This window comes from Schistocerca americana, chromosome 1, assembly GCF_021461395.2.
Source record: "Schistocerca americana isolate TAMUIC-IGC-003095 chromosome 1, iqSchAmer2.1, whole genome shotgun sequence".
In the NCBI taxonomy this organism is placed as follows: domain Eukaryota; kingdom Metazoa; phylum Arthropoda; class Insecta; order Orthoptera; family Acrididae; genus Schistocerca; species Schistocerca americana.
This window is the reverse complement of record NC_060119.1, coordinates 367,813,561-367,835,705: the sequence shown is the minus strand read 5'-3', so window position 1 is coordinate 367,835,705 and position 22,145 is coordinate 367,813,561. Positions and strand designations below refer to the sequence as shown.

General features: G+C 40.9%; 2 protein-coding genes across 3 annotated transcripts in view; one reads left to right on the top strand and one right to left on the bottom strand.

The window, feature by feature from the left end:
- The window catches only part of LOC124600441 (intraflagellar transport protein 88 homolog), a 99,200-nt gene extending 77,663 nt beyond the window's left edge, over positions 1–21,537 (bottom strand). For both annotated transcript variants that reach the window (XM_047136161.1, XM_047136162.1), the window contains exon 1: positions 21,361–21,537. The gene's annotated coding sequence lies outside the window, so the exon portion shown is untranslated. The remainder of the gene's footprint in view (positions 1–21,360) is intronic.
- A 156-nt stretch (positions 21,538–21,693) lies between these two features.
- LOC124600467 (eukaryotic translation initiation factor 1A, X-chromosomal) overlaps positions 21,694–22,145 on the top strand; it is a 39,780-nt gene continuing 39,328 nt past the window's right edge. Inside the window, exon 1 of the mRNA XM_047136164.1 lies at positions 21,694–21,849. Within this exon, the coding sequence (XP_046992120.1) occupies positions 21,834–21,849 (16 nt within the window). The 5' untranslated portion in view covers positions 21,694–21,833. The remainder of the gene's footprint in view (positions 21,850–22,145) is intronic.

The following is a 22,145-nucleotide window of genomic DNA, read 5'->3' as shown; positions in this document are numbered from 1 at the left end:
CCTTGATGCCTCAGAATGTGTTCTACCAACTGATTTCTTCGTTTAGTCAGGCCGTTCCATAAATTTCTCTTCTTCCTAATTCTATCAGTACCTCCTCATTAGTTACATGATCTACCCATCTAATCTACACCATTCTTCTGTAGCACCACATTTCAAAAGCTTCTATTCTCTTCTTGTATAAACTATTGATCATCCATGTTTTGCTTCCATACATGGCTACACTCAATACAAATACTTTCAGAAGTGTGGCAGAACCGATTTATAGCATTTCGTGACTGTAATTACTTATAAATGATCAAAAAAACATAAAACCAGTTACCTATTGTCAGCGTAACAATTTGTTTGATCTCAAAAATGATTATCCTGGCTAATATTTGTCACTCTGCTAAAGAAATCTCCACTTGATGTTGTGTAGAAATGTTGTCTGTAAAGTTGTGTGAGTGGTACTAAATTGCATATCATTTATCAGATTTTACACAACTATTACTTAAGATGGAAGCACTTTTCCCTAGCAAAGGGAACATTTAGTCACAAAATACTACCCGTGCACAACACTGACGTATGTCTCCTATTAAAATAATTCATGTAAATCGTCCGAAATAATTAGGCTTCATACATCAGCAAATAAGAAATTGATATTACGTAACGTGCTGTGAGCACTATATTTAAGGATTCAATCTGAGTTGAATTCTGTCTTTTAAAGTAGATTCGGGACCACCAGTGCAACATCTACTTCCATTCATTTACATCTAACAACATTTATGTTTGTTACAATTCTCAATTCAAAACTGCCGCGGAGATATTTTTGCTAAGATGGCGGCAGACAGATGATAGTCATTTTGTCTACTGTTATTCTCGATTTATTTTATATCAAGGTAATATATTTACATAAAACTCTTTTAAGGCTTTTATATGACACTTAAATCTATACTTGATGTTAAAAAATTTCTCTTCTTTAGAAACACTTTCCTTGCCAAAGCCAGTCTACATTTTATATCCTATCTCCTTCGACCATCATCAGTTATTTTGCTGCCCAGATAGCAAAACTCATCTATTACTTTAAGTGTCTCATTACCTAATCAAATTCCCTCAGCATCAACTGATTTAATTCAACTACATTCCTTTCAAGACACTGTCCATTCCGTTCAACTGCTCTTCCAAGTCCTTTGCTGTCTCTGACAGAATTACAGTGTCATTGGCAAACCTCAAAGTTTTTATTTCTTCTCCATGGATTTTAATTCCTACTCCAAATTTTTCTTTTCTTTCCTTTACTGCTTGCTCAGTATACACATTGAATAACACCAGGGATAGGCTGCAATCCTGTCTCACTCCCTTCTCAAGCACTGCATCCCTTTTGTGCCCCTTGATTCTTAAAACTGCCATCTGGTTCCTGTACCAACTGTAAATAGCCTTTTGCTCCCTGTATTTTACCCCTGCCACCCTCAGAATTTGGAAGAGAGTATTCCAGTCAACATTGTCAAAAGCTTTCTCTAAGTTTACAAATGCTAGAAATGTAGGTTTGCCTTTCCTTATTCTATCTTCTAAGACAAGTCATAGGATTAGTACTGCCTCACACGTTCCAACATTTTCGCAGAATCCAAAATGATCTTTCCCGGGGTCGGCTTCTACCAGTTTTTCCATTCGTCTGTAAAGAATTCGTGTTAGTATTTTGCAGCCTTGACTTATTAAACTGATAGTTCAGTAATTTTCACACCTGTCAGCACTTGCTTTCTTTGGGTTTGAAATTATTACATTCTTCTTGAAATCTGAGGGTATTTCACCTGTTGCATACATTTTACTCACCAGATGGTAGAGTTTCGTCATGGCTGGCTCTCCCAAGGGTATCAGTAGCTCTAATGAAATGTTGTCTACCCTCGCGGCCTTGTTTCAACTTAGGTCTTTCAGTGCTCTGTCCAATTCTTCATATCTCCCATTTCATCTTCATCTACGCCCTCTTCCATTTCCATAAGATTTTCCTCAAGTACGTCGCCCTTGTATAGACCCTCTAAATACTCCCTCCAGCTTTCCTTTCTTTGCTTAGGACTGGTTTTCCATCTGCGCTCTTGATGTTCATACGGGTGGTTCTCTTTTCTCCGAAGGTCTCTCTAATTTTTCTCTAGGCAGTATCTCTCTTATCCCTAATGATATATGCCTCTACATCCTTACATTTATCCTCTATCCATCCTTGCTTAGCCATTTTGCACTTCCTGTCAATCTCATTTCTGAAACATTTGTATTCCTTTTTGCCTGCTTCTTTTACTGCATTTTTATATTTTCTCCTTTCAGCAATTAAATTCAATATCTCTTCTATAACCCAAGGATTTATAATAGCTCTTGTCTTTTTACCTACTTGATCCTCTGCTGCCTTCACTATTTCATCTCTCAAAGCTCCCCCTTCTACTTCTACTGTATTCCTTTCCCCTGTTCTTGTCAGCCGTTCCTTAATGCTCTCTCTGAAACTCTCTACAACCTCTGGTTCTTTCAGTTTACCTGGGTCCCATCTCCTTAAATTCCTACCTTTTTGCAGTTTCTTCAGTTTTAATCTGCAGATCATAACCAATAAATTTTGGTTGGACTCTTCCCCTGGAAATGTCTTACAATTTAAAACCTGGTTCCTAAATCCTTGTCTTACCATTATATAATCCACTTGAAATCTTTCAGCGTGTCCAGGCCTCTCCCAAATATACATCCTTCTTTCATGATTCTTAAACCAAGTGTTAGCTATGATTAAGTTATGCTCTGTGTAAAATTCTACCAAGCAGCATCCTCTTTCATTCCTTACCCTCAGTCCATATTCACCTACTACTTTTCCTTCTCTCCTTTCCCTAGTATTGAATTCCAGTCTGCCATGACTATTAAATTTTCGTCTCCCTTAACTATCTGAATAATTTATTTTATCCCATCATACATTTCTTCAATCTCATCATCATCTGTGGAGGTAGTTGATATATAAACTTGTACTACTGTGCTAGGTGTGGGTTTCATGTCTATCTTGCCTACAATAATGTGTTCACTATGCTGTTCATAGTAGCTTATCTGCACTCCTATTTTTTTTATTCATTATTAAACCTACTCCTGAATTACCCCTATCTGATTTTGTATTTATAACCCTGTATTCACCTGACCAGAAGCCAGTTCCTCCTGCCACCGAACTTCACTAATTCCCCCTATATCTAACTTTAGCCTATCCATTTTCCATTTTCAAGTTTCTAACCTACCTGCCCGATTAAGGGATCTAATATCCCAAGCTCTGATCTGTAGAATGTCAGTTTTGTTTCTCCTGATGATGACATCCTCCTGAGTAATATTTTGCATAAGATTAGTAAATGTGTAAAAGGTTCAATGAATTCATTGAGTCGTGTGTCAGGCTGGATACCACAAGCCAATTAAAACATGCTACAGTCTGTATACAAATCTGAAAAAGAGATGATGGGGGGCAGGGTTTGGAGGGGGGAGGGGGGGAGGGGGGGGGGGGGGGATGGAGCTATACCAAATGGCAAAAGTCATTGCTATACAAGTGGCGGCGTTGATCACTGGTCCAATAGAGTTCACTAGTCCACTGATGGGGATGAGAAAGGTGTACCACTCAGCAGGGAGCTCTGTGGGACGCAATTCTCTTGGAACTGTGGACTGTTGGGCTATGCACCAACTCTAACAACCTGAAACAATTGGTGGGAGAAAAAACTGATAAATAAAAATTGGTAGGAAGCCTCCAATGTACTTTTCACAGAGGGTAAGTAAACTGAGATTGTTCCAAGTGGCATTTTATGCCTTACGTAGGTCAAAAAGAGACTGCAATGATGTTTAGAAAAAATCTGTTGGACAGCTGTTTCCTACCTAATCAGATGGTCGCTTGTGGATTGGTAATCATACTGATATGAGCACAAAAGGCCCAGTGATTCAAGATACCAGCATAATCGTCAGGCTACAATCCTTTGGAGAAGTTTACAGGGAATGAAAGTGAGATTAATCAGATGGTAACTATTCTCTCCCATGAGGCACCGCCTCATTGTAGCACTGTCCATGTGGGCGGGAGAGTTTGTGTGCTCCAAGGAAGCTGAGAGCTATATCAGCGGTAGCGTAACTACCGGCGGGTCCAACCTAGCCGGGCAGGTCTCAGCAGAGGAGCCTGCCTCACAACGCCCCGTCTTATGTCCTATATCCTATATAGCCTATTCCCTACCCTCTCCTCAGATACCATTCCTTTTCTTTCTCTAATTACCTTAACACACCACTGCCTTGTGGTTGGTCTCAGGAGGGATGAAGGCTAAGGAAGAAAACCCTGAAAGGAAATCTGGAGTGGGGCCCCAAAGGCAGTTGGAAGGCGTACTACATCCCCTTTTGGCAGCTCCTGGAACCGAAGTGATACCAGACGTATTGCCTTGCCTTTCCTCTGGATATTATCATTTAGGTCGAGAGGGAGACCGTGATGATTGGGCAACTCACATGTCTTCATATTTACCACTCAGGCTTGTAGCATCCTGGAGAGGACACTTTAGCGACGTCCAAGGACTTTGGCACAACACGGGAAGAGGCAGTTACCAGTTATAAGCTCTGTCTGATTGGCGTAAGACTCAAGTGTAAGGAGCCATTTCCGATGGCGGGAGAAATCATTGCATCTCACTGGACGGCTACTGCTCGCCTCAAACTGGGCAGCCCCCAGCCGATAAGGTGCTGTCCTGCCACTATCCACCTGCTTCACAGGGTGTGTGGAGCTTAGATGTAATCTTTGACAAACGGATTGATACAGTACACCTATTAAAAACAAAAATGAAATAATAAAGAAATCACTATTTTGTATTGCCACCTGTAATGTTAGGACCATGTGTTCAAGGTACATTGATGATGCCCAAGAGGTTGATTTCATCCATAAGATTGCCGTAATTGACAGAGAGCTCCATTGTTTGAATGTTGACATCGCGGGACTGCAGGAGACACGGCTTCCAGACACGGTCTCTATCAGGGAGGATAATTACACATTCTTCTGGCAGGGGAAGTCTCAAGACGAGCCAAGACTTCATCGCGTAGGATTTGCTGTTAAAAACACCCTCCTGGACTGTACTGTGCCACTATCCAGTGGAACAGAGCGAATTATTGCTTTACAAATATGCTCCTCAAGCGGCACTGTCAACATCCTAAATGTGTAGGCTCCCACCTTATCATCCAGCATGGAAGATAAGGATCTGTTTTATGATTTACTCAGCAGCAGAATAGCCAAGATACCTAGCACCGAGACACTGTATATTCTAGTGGACTTTAATGCTAGAGTAGGATCAGATAATGACATATGGCCGAATTGCCTGGGACATCATGGGGTGGGAAAAATGAATGAAAACAGCCAGAGACTGCTTGAAGTTTGCTGCTTTTATGGACTCTCCATTACAAACACATATTTCCAGCTTAAGAATCAGCACAAGGTGTCCTGGAGACAACCGCCCTCTCATCACTGGCATCAACTTGACTTAGTCATAGCTAGGCGTACTGGTCTCAAAAATGTGCTACTGACATGAAGTTATCATTGCCTGGTGGCATGCACATTGAGGCTCACTCCTAAGAAATATCACCACGCTAAACCGAGAGGTCATCCCCGTATCAACACAGATCATGTTCATGACACACAAAGAAAGCAGGATTTTGCCAGTAATTTTGAAAGTGCTTTCCCAGGAAACGTGCAAGCAGAAAGGAATGTTGATAAGAAATGGGCAAAACTCTCGGGTGCAATCTACAACTCAGCAGTATTGGCCTATGGAATAAAAGGAAAAAGAAATAAGGACTGGTATGAGCAAAATTTGGGAGAAATGGAACCAGTCACTGAGGCTAAATGGAAAGCCTTGCTTGCTTACAAAAGAAACCCAAATATGTGCAGGTATACAGAAAGCGGCTGATTCTGGGGATGCTAAGGCAATGTACGATGGTATTAAGAAAGCAATTGGACCAACTGTCAGAAAAACAGCTCCTCTGAAGTCCAAGACAGGTGAAGTCATTACTGATGAAGGCAAACAAATGGAACGCTGGGTTGAATACCACCTCGAGTTGTATGCAGGCGAGAATGAAGTTAGCAAGGATGCATGTGACGCCATTTAACAAATGCCAGTTATGGAAGAACTAGATGCAATGCCTACTATGGAAGAACTCAGTAGAGAAATAGATTCTCTTGCTAACGGAAAGGCCCCAGGTGAAGATGGGATCCCTGCAGAGGTTATTAAGTATAACAAGTCTGTTCTTCTCAAACATTTATATTCACTTATCACAACCAGCTGGGAAGAAGGTTATGTCCTGATGAGTATGTGGAATTCAAGGATAGTTACTCTATATAAACAGGAAGGGAACAGAAGAGACTGTAACAATTATCAAGGCATTTCATTACTAAGTGTAGCCGGCAAAGCTTATGCAAGAGTCATCCTAATGCGATTACAAATCTTAGCTTCCAGAATCTACCCAGAATCTCAGTGTGACTTCAGGCCTGGCCGATCAACCGTAGATATGATCTTTTCCTTAAGACAGCTACAAGAGAAATGCCGTTAGCAGCAGAGGCCACTTTATATTGCTTTCATTGACCTGGTTAATGTGTTTGATTTAGTGAGCAGAAATGGGCTTTTCAAACTGTTGCAGAAGATTGGATGCCCACCTAAACTACTACAAATAATTGTCTCTTTCCATGAGAAAACACGAGCAACAATCTGCTTCAACGGTAAAACATCAGAAGCATTCCCTGTTAATAGTGGTGTGAAACAGGGGTGTGTGTTAGCTCCTACATTATTTGGGATTTTCTTTTCCCTTTTGCTCAGATTTTCCTTTGAAGACTGTGAGGAGGGAGTGTATCTACATACGAGGTCTGATGGAAATGTTTTCAACATTGCTCGCCTCAAGGCCAAGACCAAAGTAAATACAGTTGTTATATGCAGACGATGCAGCTCCTAGTAGTGAACAAGGAGATGAGCTGCAGTATATAATTAACAAATTATCACATGCCTGTGAAAAATTTGGTCTACTCTTCAGCCCTCAAAAGGCTAAGATCATGGCGCAGAGCACTACCAACCTTCCATCCATCAGCATTAATGGCAATCCTCTCCAGGTAGTTGACAACTTTACCTACTTGGGATCCGCAATGTGTAACAACTTGTCCATGGACACTGAAATTACTAACAGAATCGCAAAGGCATCATCTGTCATGGCTAGATTGAAAAACAGAGTATGGAACAACGGACTGCTTACCACAAAAACTAAATTAACAGTCTACAACGCTTGTGTTATAAGCACCCTTCTCTATAGCTGTGAGACATGGAAAACTCTTTCTAAGCATGAATCTCGACTCAACAGTTTCCATCTCCGCTGTCTCTGGAAGACCCTTCAGATCTCTTGAAGAGATAGAGTACCCAACACCGAAGTCTTTCATCGTGCAAGCACAACCAGCATCTTTGCACTCCTGAGTCATCGACGTCTAAGATGGTTGGGACATGTCAGGCGCATGGATCCTGAGCGGATACTGAAACAACTGCTGTACGGAGAACTTCAGGAGGGTGTGAGGCCAGTGGGACGACTGCATCTTTGTTTCAAGGATGTTTGCAAGAGAGACCTGACCAAGACCAGAATCAATCCAAGTCGCTGGGAAAGCATTGCAGATGACCGTGTCAAGTGGCGAGTAACTGTGCGCAACGGTGTCAAGCTCTCAGAGGACGAGCGCACACAGGAACAAATCAGGAAGAGGACAAAGCGGAGAAAAAGAGCGGCTTCTGTTCGAAGTCCCTCAAATTTCACATGTCCAAACTGCAGTAGGGACTGCCACTCTCGAGTGGGACTTTTTAGCCACAGCAGATGCTGCAGACTCTGAACCAAGTATGTTACACCATCATCCCTCAAGGATGGACGGATGCCACTAACTATTGAGTGACATCAGGTTTTTGCCTGGTTTAAGGAATGGGATGGTACTACTATCTTGTCACTGCTAAGGGAAAACACCTTCTATCCAAAAATGATTGAATACCTTAGCAGATGGTGTCTTCAAGTTACATTAAAATGTTTAATCATCTGATTATGAATAGAATTTTTGCCTGGAGCTCTCTTATGCGACGAGCCAAGATCCTTAACCAACTGCAAGTCAGCGAAAGTCTCATTACACATAATTTAGCATGACAGAGGGTAAAGGCAGGGGAATGTCTTCAACTTACCTTATATGTGTTTGAGAGTAGCCAGGTAAGAAGAGGTGCTCATGCAAAGTGAGTCGCAAGTGTTCCACGAGAACCGACGCATGAGTAGAAGTGGCACCTGAAAGAGGATGTTTGGCAGCCTAATATACAGACATTGGTCCACAGCTGGGACGAAAATCATATATTTCCACAGAGATGCAGTGGTGCCATTTAAAAGCAATGAGGATGGTACGTGAAGGGTGCCACCTGAGCCATTGCAGGGCCCTTCAACAGTCCTGAATAACTGTTGCAATGTATTTGGTCCACCATTGTCTCCTGTGGAGGGGGCCTGTAGAAAGATGGATAGCAGTTCCAGCAGGCTGATGACTGAATCAGTGACATCTCCAACCACCTCATTAATATAATCTGGCACAAAGGTGACTAAGGTGATGGCAGAAATATACAACTTCCAGTTGGTTCCTTGTAGGGCCCAACCTGGTAATTGATCTGCTGGGCAGTGACAATGAGGTTAGAGGACCAACATCATGTTGTTACTGTTACAAAGATCATTATGTAGTGACTGTAGCGGGAAAGTCATGAAACTGTGGGAAGGAATCATATGGTCGATAGCTGAAAAGGTGCCATGAGCAACACTAAAATGGGTAGAGTGCCATCCTTCAGGAGGAACAGATCAAGATCGGAAAGAAGCTGATCAATTAGAATGTCCCTACAAGACAATGTGGTACTTTGTCACAGAGGTTGGTGTGCACTGAAATCCACAAGTAGTAGAAAAGAGATGTGGAGCAAAGTTGTTCGATTAGGGTGGTCCTCTCAAGGTAAATAAGTGCCCTGCCAGAAGGTAAGTAAATGTTACAAATGGCAATCACTGGGCATGTCCACATTCACATTGCTATTGCTTCCAATGTCATATGGAAAGGGACCCACTCACTTAAGATATCTGAGAGAATCAACATAAAGGCTCCTCCAGATTCTCTCTCAATGCCAGTACAGTTGCAAAAGAATGCAGGTAACCTCGCAAGAGTTGGAGATGGTTCTTCAGTGAAATTTACTTCATGGCGAGCAACACAGATAACAAAAAAGGAGCTTTTAGTTCTAGGAAGGGACATAATATTGATTGCAGTTATATTGGATTACCACATTAAGCATGTCCTGGTTTGGCCAAATGGGACAAGAGTTGTGAGAGGGCATCTGGCACCTCTGGATCACCAGAGCAGTTTTCTCTCAACATTCATCTCCTTTTTCATTACTTTATGTGGTCGATCTTACAAGGCCTTATCCTCTACGGATATAGGAATGGAGGAGAAGCATGCAGCCCTCAGACCCTCAGTCTGTAGTTTCTTTAGCAACTGGTTGATGTTGGGTCATTGGTCTGAAGGATTTTCAGGTAGACAATTTCTAAAAGGGAGCCATGTTATTGTTAGATGGCTGCCCCTCCACCCAGTTGGAGGGAGTTAAGGACCCTGAAGATGGCGTTGCAAGAACCACAAGAGGGGAGAGCCTCTCTCTCCATCTACCCTCTCCATGATCAAATTTACTTGCATAGTTATCAGAGATCACATTGAAAGAGAAAATATGCACAGTAATACCAACAACCTGGGCACAATAGTGGAAAAAGCCAATACCATGGAGTCAGAATATAAATGACAGTATTTTTCCTGAGCTTCAATATGTGAGAGGCAGTAAGTGACATTCAGATGCTGGTTTTTACTTTCCTCAATTACGGTAGCACACTCTGATGATGGGGAGGGTGGTTGTGTCTGCAATTAACACAGACAGGTGGCAGCTGAAATTGTGCAATTGTGCTATTCATGAAGAGTGTCAACTGTAGTCTCCACAGATTATGTTGTATGTACATTAGGATAACAAATGCCCACAGCATTTGGAATTTAAAGCACCACATCAGGTACGGGAAAAACAGTTTCATATCACAGTGGTAAATCATGAGTTTGGTCTTCTCTTGAAGTAAATCTCTCTAAGAAGTGAGGATGAATGCTAAGCGGTCAACCCTGCTGTAAGGCAGGCCTCGATGTGCCATATAAATGGATCCCTTGCTTCCCCAAGTCTTTGCACAGTTCTTCAACCATATGCAGCATTGAGTCTCAGTGCAAAATTAAACCCTGTACCATGTTATGGAGTGTTACAGCAATAGATACACCATCAACTTTTTTACAAGACAGTAACACTTGGGATGTTGTAGGATTTGCCATTATAATTAAGACAAAACCACTTCCATAATTTACTAAGGAAATAAATTTCTTCAAATATTTTTTTCAATATTCTCCACCAAAAAAAACTTGGTGTAGCCAAGGAGGAAAAGTTCTTAGGATCATAACAATCTGCACCAAATAATTCCTGTCTGTCTGAAAAAACAGCTAGAGCATACAGACACTGGCTGAAGTTCAGGTCTTTTCACAGTGACAGATACTGCCATGTTGCTGCCAACTCCTAATGAGGGCTCTCCTCATGGGTATCAACTTAGCTAGAGTAACAGCCACCTGCCTTGATACTGTCCAGAGTCCTGGTGTCCCCAAATAGCAGGCACCTACTCCTCAGCATGCATGGGCAGCTAATAGCTTGAGCATCAATAGTGTGTTCCTTGAGTCATCAGGGAGCTACCATCTTACACATATCTGACAACACCCCACATGGGCTGGTTACTATTTTTGGTATTAGGCAACCTTCCCTGCAGATCAAACTCAAAAGTGGGGACAAATGTAAGTTAACCAAAATATGTGGTGTAAAATAAGAAAACAATGTGGCAAAAACCATAGTTGACACCCTATGAACAAGCTAGTCGTCAGCAGGGAGCCTGTCCTACAGACTAAGTCTGAGAAACAACAGAGGCAGAGAGTAAGACTGCAATAAAGGAAAGGAAGAAGAATCTCAATGGCTTGAAGCCCCTTACTTGCCATGCACATTACTCACAAGAGTTGTTAGCTCCTGGAGAAGGAGAAAGTTACAGATGTTAAAAGCTTCTGGGGAAGACAACAGTTGGAGTACATCCACCAAATAAATGAGCACACTGTGTGCAGTATATGCTACTCTGAGTTACAATAATTCTGTGTTGCTCAATGGCTTAGTGTAAATCTTTCAACTGGAAGTCTCTTTGGTAACTTCTGTGTTCCCTGTATTCCAAACTTATCCTGGTAATCCTACCAGGAAATGGGATCAACAGTTTAATTTAGAATCCGAACCATGTGTCATTTCTGGAGAATCTTTACAACTTTGAGAGGTGAAGGCTAGTGGTTAAAGGCAGATCAAAAATTCTATGGTCTGTCCAGGATTTAACACATTACAAAAGCACAATTTATTAGAAATAAAGCCACTTTCATTCACCATTTATTGGTTTTCCGCATTATCCCACAATATGGAAGATATGTATCAGCTCTGTTCACACCTTTCATAAATTTATTGTACACCAGAATGCATTTTGGTTTCTGTATGATTTCCTCTTGTGTGGTTTTTTTCCCCTCCCCCCACCCCACCCCTTATCGCAACCAAGGATACACCATTAATTGTTATTATCATTCTCATCTCCCTTTCATCTTTCCATGCCTGCAGCAAAATGTCACCTTGTCTTCGAAATGTAGTGTCACCTTTCTTTGGAGATTTGGCTTCTGTTTGTAGACACTGAGGGAGACCTCTATTGATTTTTAATGTGCCACAAACTCTCGTTTTCTTTTCTGGAAGTGTTTTGACAATAGCTATACAGTTGTTACAGTTGATTTGATAAATGTGGTGCCACACGATAAGGTAAGGTGAGCTGCAAGTAAAGAGAGAGAGAGTGTCTTGGACCTTTTCTCCTCCCCCAGTGTATATTTTTAGATTGGAGATATAGCCACTTGCACTTTCACAATCCGTATGAACAAGTAAACCACATCTGATAAGTTTTCCGGGATTATATGTCCGTAAATGAAGCCGCCCTCTACATGGTATCATTCCTTCATCAAGAGAAAGTTCCTGTTCAGGTTTGTATACAGTCTGAAATTTATTGATGAGGTACTTCAGCACTGCTTCAGTCTTGTAGAGCCTGCTTTCCTGACCACTCTGTACGGAATTGTCACTGAAATGCCACAATATCCATATCTGCTCATATTGATTTCTGCTCATTAGCTTGCCAAAAATCGGTGTCTCTATTAGAAGATTTATTGACTAATCTTTTTTAATCATGCCCAGAATTTTTTTCAGTTCAACAAAAAGGACATTTGAAGACTTGGAAGATTCTTTATAACGGTTTTTGTTTTGTTCATAATACAAGTTTGATCGTGTCGACATCTGATCAAACGATTCATCCCCTAGAAATAATTCCACAGTGCTTATAACACTACTGATCACATTGGGAAGGGTTTTTACACCTGGAATTCCTCTACATGTTGCTAAAATAATGGTCTTGTCCATCTTCAGCCAGTTTTCACTGTCAGAAGCTTCATAATCTAAACCGTTCACAATTATCGTACTTTGGTTGATTAGAGCCATGTTATTTTCTCCTTCACTTCCACTACCACTATTAGTAACATCATCTGAATCACTTGGTACATCATAACAATTGGCCGCAAACAGTTCAGCAAGAATCTCGCCTACCATCAACTGTTTTCGCACCATACCGCACAAGGCAACAACTATATACAAAACCAAATATTTCACGGTACTGATTGTTGGCAGTAGGACAAAAGATAAAAATAAATTCATACTGTTGTTCACTGTACTGAACCCTCCAGTTCATATATAACTTTTAGTTAAATTGAAATCGTTCCCGACATTAGCAACAGGTCTACGAAAATGCATGCAGAATGAAAAACGTAAATTTACGTTAGCCATCCACAACAGTCGGACATGAAAACACATAAATCTACGTGAGCCATACGCAAAGTGTTAATACCATGACATCTCAGTTTCCAGGCACATTCTTGACCACTAGACCTGACATTACTATGAGATGAACAGGTTGGCACAGTAGGTGAAATTGTGGCACGTCCCATAAAACCTTTCAGAACACTTATCAATGACACCCTCCCCTCATCCCACTTGGGAACAACAACTTCTGTCATTGCAATCTGCTTGATTAAACCCAAGATCTCAGTTTTCTGTAACCTACAATGTTCCATTGTCATGTCCTACTGTAATTACTGAAGCATCCAAAGAGCTCGCAATAACAGAGGATTGATGGCCTCGTCCAGCACCAGCTTGGAAACTTGGGTTTCCTAAATCTAAATCCAGCCATGATTGGCTGAGCTCCTTAAGGTGCTTGTCAATTGTCCCATTGTCCACACCCTGGGAGTACATACAGCTTGAGGATGTTATGGGCGCAATGCATATGCAGTAGGAATAATGCATGTTTTGTACCAGGTTAAATATTGCAGGGTATTTCTGGTAGATAGTAAACGGGGCTGTAGGGCACCACCCATCTTCTTTGACTTGTGACATAGTTGCACTCTGCTATGATGTGTTAGATGACATCATTGAGCCACAATGTGTTTGTATTGGAGTGAAAGTGAAATGCTTGGGATAGCAGCTTTTGTAGTTATGTAGGGGGTTTATTGGTACCCTGGTATAGAGTTGAGCTATACAGGTTAACAGGAGATTGGGATACTACATTACGTGATCAAAAGTATCCGGACACCTGGCCGAAAATGACTTACAAGTTCATGGTGCTCTCCACTGGCAATGCTGGAATTCAATATGGTGTTGGTTCTCCTTTAGCCTTGATGACAGTTTCCACTCTCACAGTTTCCCTCTCAATCAGGGGTGCATGGTTTCTTGGGAAATGGCAGCCCATTCTTCATGGAGTGCTACACTGAGGAGAGGTATCGATGTCTGTCAGTGAGGTCTGGCACGAAATTGGATTCAGGTCAGGACTCTGTGCAGGCCAGTCCATTACAGGGATGTTATTATGTAACCACTCCGCCAGAGGCCATGCATTATGCAGGTGCTCGATTGTGTTGAAAGGTGCAGCAGCCATCCCCGAATTGCTCTTCAACAGTGGGAAGCAAGAAGGTGCTTAAATCATCGATGTAGGCCTATGCTGTGATAGTGCCAAGCAAAACAACAAGACCCCCTCAGGAGACACCACCTTAATGAAACACTATCCGTGTGGGCAAAGGGGTTTGTGTGATCCAATGAAGTGGAGGGCTACACTGGTGGTAGTGTAACTACCAGTAGGGCCTCCCAAACTGGACGGCTCTCCATAGAGGATCCCAACGAAGTGTGTCTCACAACGTCCCTTCTAGTGCCCTGTCCTGTCCTATTCTACTCTATCCCATCCTATACCCTCCCTTCCTTTCCTTTTCCTCTCTGTGATTGTGTGGCAGCAGACACAGTCCCCTAATGTGGACAGCAGAAGATCCTTGGAAACCAGGACAATGTTGATGCACGTAGGCCTTACTGTGAAGGTATGGATAGCGTTCTATAGTTGTGGTGAAAACAAGCTATCTAAGGGGTAAGGCCTTGAAAGAAAACCTAGGCAGGTGTCCAGGCCATGAGGTGGCAGCCTCACCAGAACACTCGGGGGCTGTGGACTGATAACCCGCACCACCAAAAAACACAGATCACAGAGACTAAAAGGAGAAACAGCTGGATGGATCTTAAGGATATAATCTTTGGCCTGAAAAGGAAAACCTGTATTGGTTTTTGGAAAGTAAGAATGTTTAGAGAGGCATGGAGGCTAAGACAGGTTGAAAAAGATATGGGGAACTATCGACTAGATATACTGGGACTAAGTGAAATAAGGTGGCCAGAATCAGGGGAATTCCAAACACAAAATGGTGGAGTGCTGTCAGATAGGTGAGGGTGTGATGCATAGGAATGTTGTAGAGTTCTTACTATCTACAAGCAGCAAGAAGAGCTTACTGGAGTGGAAACCAGTCTCAGAATGGATAATAACTGCACACTTTAAAACAAATGTGTGATACGTCACTGTAATTCAATGCTATGCACCTACTGAAATACTAAAGGAGAATTAAAAGATGCATTTCATACAGAGCTTAACGGAGTACTAAGACAAACAAATTCTAGGGACACAAAAATTTTAATGGGTGACTTGAATGCAAAAGTTGGTTCAGAATGAAGGCCTTGAACATATCGTGGGTGTGCATGGTGTGGGGATCAGGAATGTAAACGGTGAACTGTTGATAGATACGTGCGCTGAACATGATCTAGTCATTGGAGGCACATTGTTTCCACATCATAACTGAGATAAGATAACGTGAGTTTCTCCAGGCCATGTTACCGAAAATCGAATACACCACATAGTCATAAGCTGCAAGTTCCGACACTCTCTGTTAGATGTCGGAAATAGAAGAGGAGCAGGCATTGGAAGTGACCACCACCTAGTTTTGGAGGAATTCAGACTGAAGATAGTGGCAAATAGAACCAAGCTCAATCACAGGAGGAAGAAAATAGATGTGGCAAGGTTAAAAGGCCAAAAGATCAAAGAAACATTTGTCCTTGAACTACAAAACAGATTCCAGGTCTTCTCTCAAGAAAACATTATGGAAGAGGAAATTGAAACATGTTGGCAATAAATCAAAGGCAGTTATTTAGATGTGGGAGAAAAAAATCTTAGGATTTAAGGCACATCCAAGGAAGGAATGTATATCCGATGGTACATGGAATGAAATCAGCCCCAGGAAAGAACTAAAACTTAAGTTAAATCTTTGTAAGACAAGAGTGCAGAAGAGCGAAACGCATAAAGAATACACAGAGGTGAACAAAAAAGTGAAAATATGGCTATGTCAAGATAAAAGGAAAAGGATAGATGAGCAAGCAAAATCAGCAGAAGAGGCAGCAAGACAAGGAAATATGAAAGAGCTCTACAATATAACCAAACAGTTGTCAATGAAGAACTTCAGACGTGAAGGACCAGTTAAGAACAAGGATGGGGTGATGCTTACAACTCAACAGGCACAGCTACAGAAATGGGAGAAGCACTTCAAGCAACTGTTAAATTGTGATGACAACCAAGAGGACCAGGTAAGAGATGTTCCAGAGGAACGATCAATATATAAATTTGCAGTGCCCCACAATGGACAAAATTAAGATTGCTTTGAAAAACCTAAAGAATATAAAGGCTCCAGGCCTAGACAACATAGCACCGGAGCTCTTAAAAGATGATACTGAAAGTACTGTTAAAATGCTCCATCCCTTGCTGAAGCATATTTGGCTTGAAGAGAAATCTCCAAAGGAGTGGAAAAATGGTTTGGTGGCAAAGCTCCCAAAAAAAGGGAAATTCGTCAGACTCTAACAACTGGCATGGTATTACATTGTTGTCAGTGCCCAGTAAGTTCCTCACCAGAATTATTTTTAACAGAATTAAAGTGTCTCTTGAAAAGTGACTGCGTAAAGAAGAGGCTGGTTTTAGGGCACAACGCAGTTGTGTTGATCTTATCAACACTCTTAGGATCATTTTAGAGCAAAGCAAAGAATTCCAAGCAACCATTGATTTTCAAAAGGCCTTCGAGTCCGTGAAACATAAAGTGCTCTGGCAGGTGTTGCAGAAGTATGGCATACCACAGAAGATCTATATTATGGCTACAAATGTTGCATACTCCACAAGGGATATATGACAGAGCCCATAAAATTAACAACTGGAGTCCGGCAGGGATGCATTTTTTCACCAACACTTTGTCTACTTGTTCTAGACTCAGTTATGGAAGAATCACAGCAGGCAGGAAATGAGGAATCCAGTGGAGGATCCATGAACGTCTGGAGGATTTGGATTTTGCAGACGACATAGTTTTATTAGCTCAAAGGCTGACTGATATGCAAGCTAAATTAAACTTACTGAAAGAAGAAGCAGAGACTGCTGGCCTCACGATAAATACAGGCAAAACAAAGGAAATGAGAGTAAATTCAGGGAACATGGAGGTGCCACTGTTAATAGGGGAGCAGCAGGTGGAGACTGTCAACTCATTCCTGTACCTGGGTAGTATAGTGACAGGAGATGGTGGAGCTGGAGATAGCATGAAAAACCACAGTAAAAAGTCAAATGCTGCCTTCATACAACAGAAGTATCCAATATGGAAAAATAGAAATATCACATACAAAGCAAAAATCTGTATTTTTTAATACAAATGTGAAGGCTGTCCTTCTGTATACCAGTGAAAGCTGGAAAATGGATAAACAGATAACATCCCAATTACAAAGCTTCATAAATAGATGTCTTTGACGCACATGAATATCTGGTGGCCAGAAAAAATATGTAATGAGGAGCTCTGGCGAATAACAAACCAGATACCTACAAAAGACCAGATATGAGAGAGAAAGTGGGGTTGGTTGGGGAACACCTTGAGAAAACCAGATGGAGCTATCGAGAAAAAGGCATTTGAATGGAATCCCCAGGGAACAAGGAAGAGAGGAATACCCAGGGGCACATGTTAGAGGACAGTGGAAGGGGAAGCAAAAAGAGTTGGCAAGACCTGGGCAGAATTGAGGCAAATGGCCTAAGACAGAGACGGATGGTGGGTTCTCCTGGATGCCCTATGCCCCCATAGGTGCCAAAGGAATTAAGTCAAGTAAGTCAAAACAACAAGGGGTGCAAGCTCCCTGCATGAAAAACACGACCACATCATAACATCACTGCCTCTGAATTTTATGTTGGCACTACACATGCTGGCAGATGAAGTTCACCGGGCATTCACCATATCCACACCCTATCATCGGATCGCTACATTGTATACCATGATTTGCCACTCCACACAACATTTTTCCACTGTTCAATCATCCAATGTTTACACTCCTTACGCTAAGTGAGGCATCATTTGGCATTTACCGGCGTGATGTGTGGTTAAGGAGCAGCTGCTTGACCATGAAATCCAAGTTTTCTCACCTCCCGTTTAACTGTCATAGTACTTGCAGTGGATCCTGATACAGTTTAGAATTGCTGTGTTATGGTCTGAATAGATGTCTGCCTATTACACATTATGACCCTCTTCAACTGTCAACAGTCTCTGTCAGTCAACAGACGAGGTCGGCCTGTATGCTTTTGTGCTGTACATGTCCCTTCACATTTCCACTTCACTATCACATCAGAAACAGTGGCCCTAGGGATGTTTAGGAGTGTGGAAATCTCACGTATGAAATATGACACAAGTGACACCCAGTCACCTCACCACATTCGAAGTCTGTGCCCCATTCTGCTCTCTCGCGATGTCTAATGACTACTGAGGTCGCTGATATGGAGTACCTGGCAGTAGGTGGCAGCACAAGGCACCTAATATGAAAAACGTATGTTTTTGGGGGTGTCTGGATACTTATGATCACGTAGTGTACCTTTTGTAGTTGTGTGTGTGTGTGTGGGGAGGGGGGGGGGGGGGGGGGGGGTGGGTGGCAACAAATACTTCAAACAAGTTTAAAATTGCTGTTTATTATTAGATGTAACAGTAGCTGTGTTCCACATACAGGTATACTGAAGGTAAAACATAGGCAGAAAATTGAATCCTAGTGTATGGTTGAGCTATATATGTTAACTGGAGTTTCGGATGCTGTGATCTTATGGTATGTTTTGTAACGTTTTTTGGGTTTTATTTTTTGGCACTTTTGAGTGTTTTGTTTTTTGCAGAATGCTGCATCTAGAATGATGTTTTTGTTTTTATTATTGAATTCTTGGTTTGTCACCACCCAAAACCCTCCCATTTTTTGCAGTTGTCCCACTAATTTCATTGGATTTAGTCACTGAACTGGTTTGTGTGCTATCTATATTTTTGCAAGTGTTACGATCAATGTTTTAGCAGCTGTTTTGAATATGCTCAAAACAGTGGTTTTTGGCATTGTGATGACATCATTGGTCAAAGCAGATAGGTGGCATACCAGTCTCTGGTAAAACTTAAATGATTTAGGAGTAAAGAAGACCCCTCACCAAATAGCTGAAGCACTGAGCCATCGACAGGCACACAGAAAGTTCTGTCTGTGCTTGTCGAAGACTCAATACTTCTGTTATCCGGTGAATGGCCTTCTTTAATCCTGAATTATTTATAATTTCTAAATTCTAAAACACTTAACTTGAAGGTAATTTATGTAGATGGGAATAAAAGGGAAAATAAACTTCAAGAAACATCTTCATGTCTCTGAATGGAGACAGACAGAGAGAGAGAGAGAGAGAGAGAGAGAGTGTGTGTGTGTGTGTGTGTGTGTGTGTGTGTGTGTGTGTGTGTGTGTGTCAAAGCAAGAAGTTCGGGTGTGAGGAAGCACAAAGAATAAGTTTCATTCTTGAGGCAAAAACTATAGTGGAGAGTTTCACATTGTATAAGTAACTTGTCTGATCAGCAAACTTTTATAACACATCATGAAATGCAAACAAAAGGCATATGTCTGCCGTTCTGATACTACAATGCATCAGTTGTGGACAGGAGGGTAACTCATATAAAGCAGTCAACATTGTACTATCATAAAAAAAAACTAAATATGAAAAAAAAATCTACAAATCAGTCAGTAAGAAATGGAGGGATCTGTATTTGGTATTTCTTGGAAAGTGATGGATCTGAGTTAACTGAACCTACTGATACTATATGATGTCTTAATCCTGTGACATAACAGTGATGTGGTGTGTGACATACTATGTGCACAAACAGAATGAGAACTGCATGCAGAAAATACTTTTTGTGTGCAGGTTGTGGTGCAGACTAATCTAGAGTGTAACCTGAGGTCTAGGTTAGGTGGAAAGGTGACAGTCTAGTTGTGAGTTGGCAAAGTGACATAGGAGCTTTCAATAAATCCAAAGATTTTCTATCTTTATTTGACTATAGTTGTAACTATCAATACAATTTTTCTATAAATAATTGATGCAGTCAATTTATCAGGAGCCACAATGAATATAAATATATAGTTGCAGGACAACCTTAAACTTTTTGAGACACTAGGCCTAGTCTTTGAGATTTTACAAATAGGCCTATTTCTATGTGATGGACATCACTCTCATACAATCTTCTGTGAGTTTAGATACTTCAACATTTCTATGAGAGAAACAAACTGCTGACAGTCCATGCATTCAAGGATACTTCTAAAGTCAGTCTGAACTGACCTCGGTATCAACCATTCATGAGCATTCAAGGATAAGTGACAAGAACTTTAAAGCAGTCACCACCGGGATAATTGCTGCTTAAATCATACTACTCTTAACTTGCTGAGTTCTACGAGGCCACTTGGCCCACCAACAGCCACAGCAGAGCCTCATGTCCGAAGCCACCGACTTGCAGTGAAACATCCATAACTAGGCGAGCAACAGTCAACATATTAAGACTGCTTCCATTATCTGTTGATGAATATCCAAACTAGTATAAGTTGCCGTATTCCATTTCTTAAAACCTTCTCAAATCACAAATTTGAATTAATAAGTTAATGGGTAACCAAGCTCAAGACCTAAAAATATACTGCACATTCATTTGTTAAATGTGAATTAGTTTTACTGCATTACTGCTACATTTGAAGAGTGATAGTGTTATGACAACACTGAGCACATTGTAGTAGTATGTAAGTTTTTACTCATTTCCCTGTGTTATTTATCAGTATGTATATCCCATGCATATGTATCATCCTGGGAGCATAATCTTCATTTGTCGTGTGCTTGCATATATTAAAATTATATACTGTTATTCTGTTTTAATTCATCATCATGTGGCGACGAAACAAAGTGTGGGTAAATAGTTACAACTTAAATATTTCATCTAGGTTTTCTGCTCATACAGGCGTACTGTCAAAGGAAGTATGGCTTAGGTAACAAACTTCTTCATATCTAAATCTTTACATTTGCTATCTATAGGCTCTTTTGACGGAATAAACGTTCACGGTACCGCGAATATTGTTTCAACAGTCAATGTCCTGAGAATTTTTGATTTGGGAGATTACAGCCAAATTCTTACCAAATTATGAAGTGAGAGTATTTTTCTGCATGTTTCTCATTCGTTCTTTTTTCATTATTTTATTTAACTACCACATTGGCTGCAATATATTCTGATCAATAGTTTCACGACCTTTGCAAATTTTGCTGGGAATGTTTGCTGTAACTGGCTAGCTACGGTTACAGTTAAAGTACGTATACTGAACTTTGTCATAAGTAAATAAACGGATCTACTTCACTGTTATTAGGTACTGATAACTTCTGTTTACATTCATATAAATATGAGTTTTTATTTGTAATTTGTACCAAGAATATTGTGCAACTGTTTCTGAATTACTGTTATTAACGGGAGTGCTATACAAGTGTCATTTTCTTTGGACTCACGTTCGGATTTCGATGTTAATACATATGTCTCTGTTCCACACTGCTGAAATCGGCACAGCATTCCCTTAAGCTTACAACTTATTTCCAAAATAAATTTTGAAACATCCAGATAAATTACGATCACAAAGTTATTACAATTTATCGCACCCCCAACTATTTATGTTCATAAGGAACGCTTATTCGCCGCGCTGCGAGAGTCATTTGCTTATGAGTCAAATTAAAAACATTATTTACAAAAAATAAAGTTTTAATGTACATAATCGTGTAAATAAAAACTGAAGAATAGTTAATTCATTTTTACAATAATTCTGTTATTAGTATCAATGATTTCATGTCATTGGTGAAGTTGCTAATTTCGGTCCTTCGAAGAGCAGTGTCTTCGCAGTTTGGTATGGTTGTGAAATTGGTTCGTTGTCTATTTGCATTATACTGTTTGTCTGGATAACTTCTGGTGAAATCACCTCGCTTTCGAAATGCCGAAGAATAAGGGTGAGTGTTAGCAATGCAATATTAATGCTCGTTAGTATAATAGTTTTAATGTGATAGCTCAATGTTTTGGAAAGCATGGCAGCCATTGCATAGGTGCCTTGTGCCTCCTGTTTGAATTTCTTTCCTGGCACACTTATGGTCTGCAAATTCAGTTGTGTGCCCATTAATTTCATAGCCAGACTCTTTCTGGCTTAATTTCGAATGCACCAGGATGAGTGAAAGCTATTTTTCCGGGCATCTAAACAAGCTTCGTGTGTCAAACGAATGCTTTGCGTTTACTGTTAAAGAGAGATTTA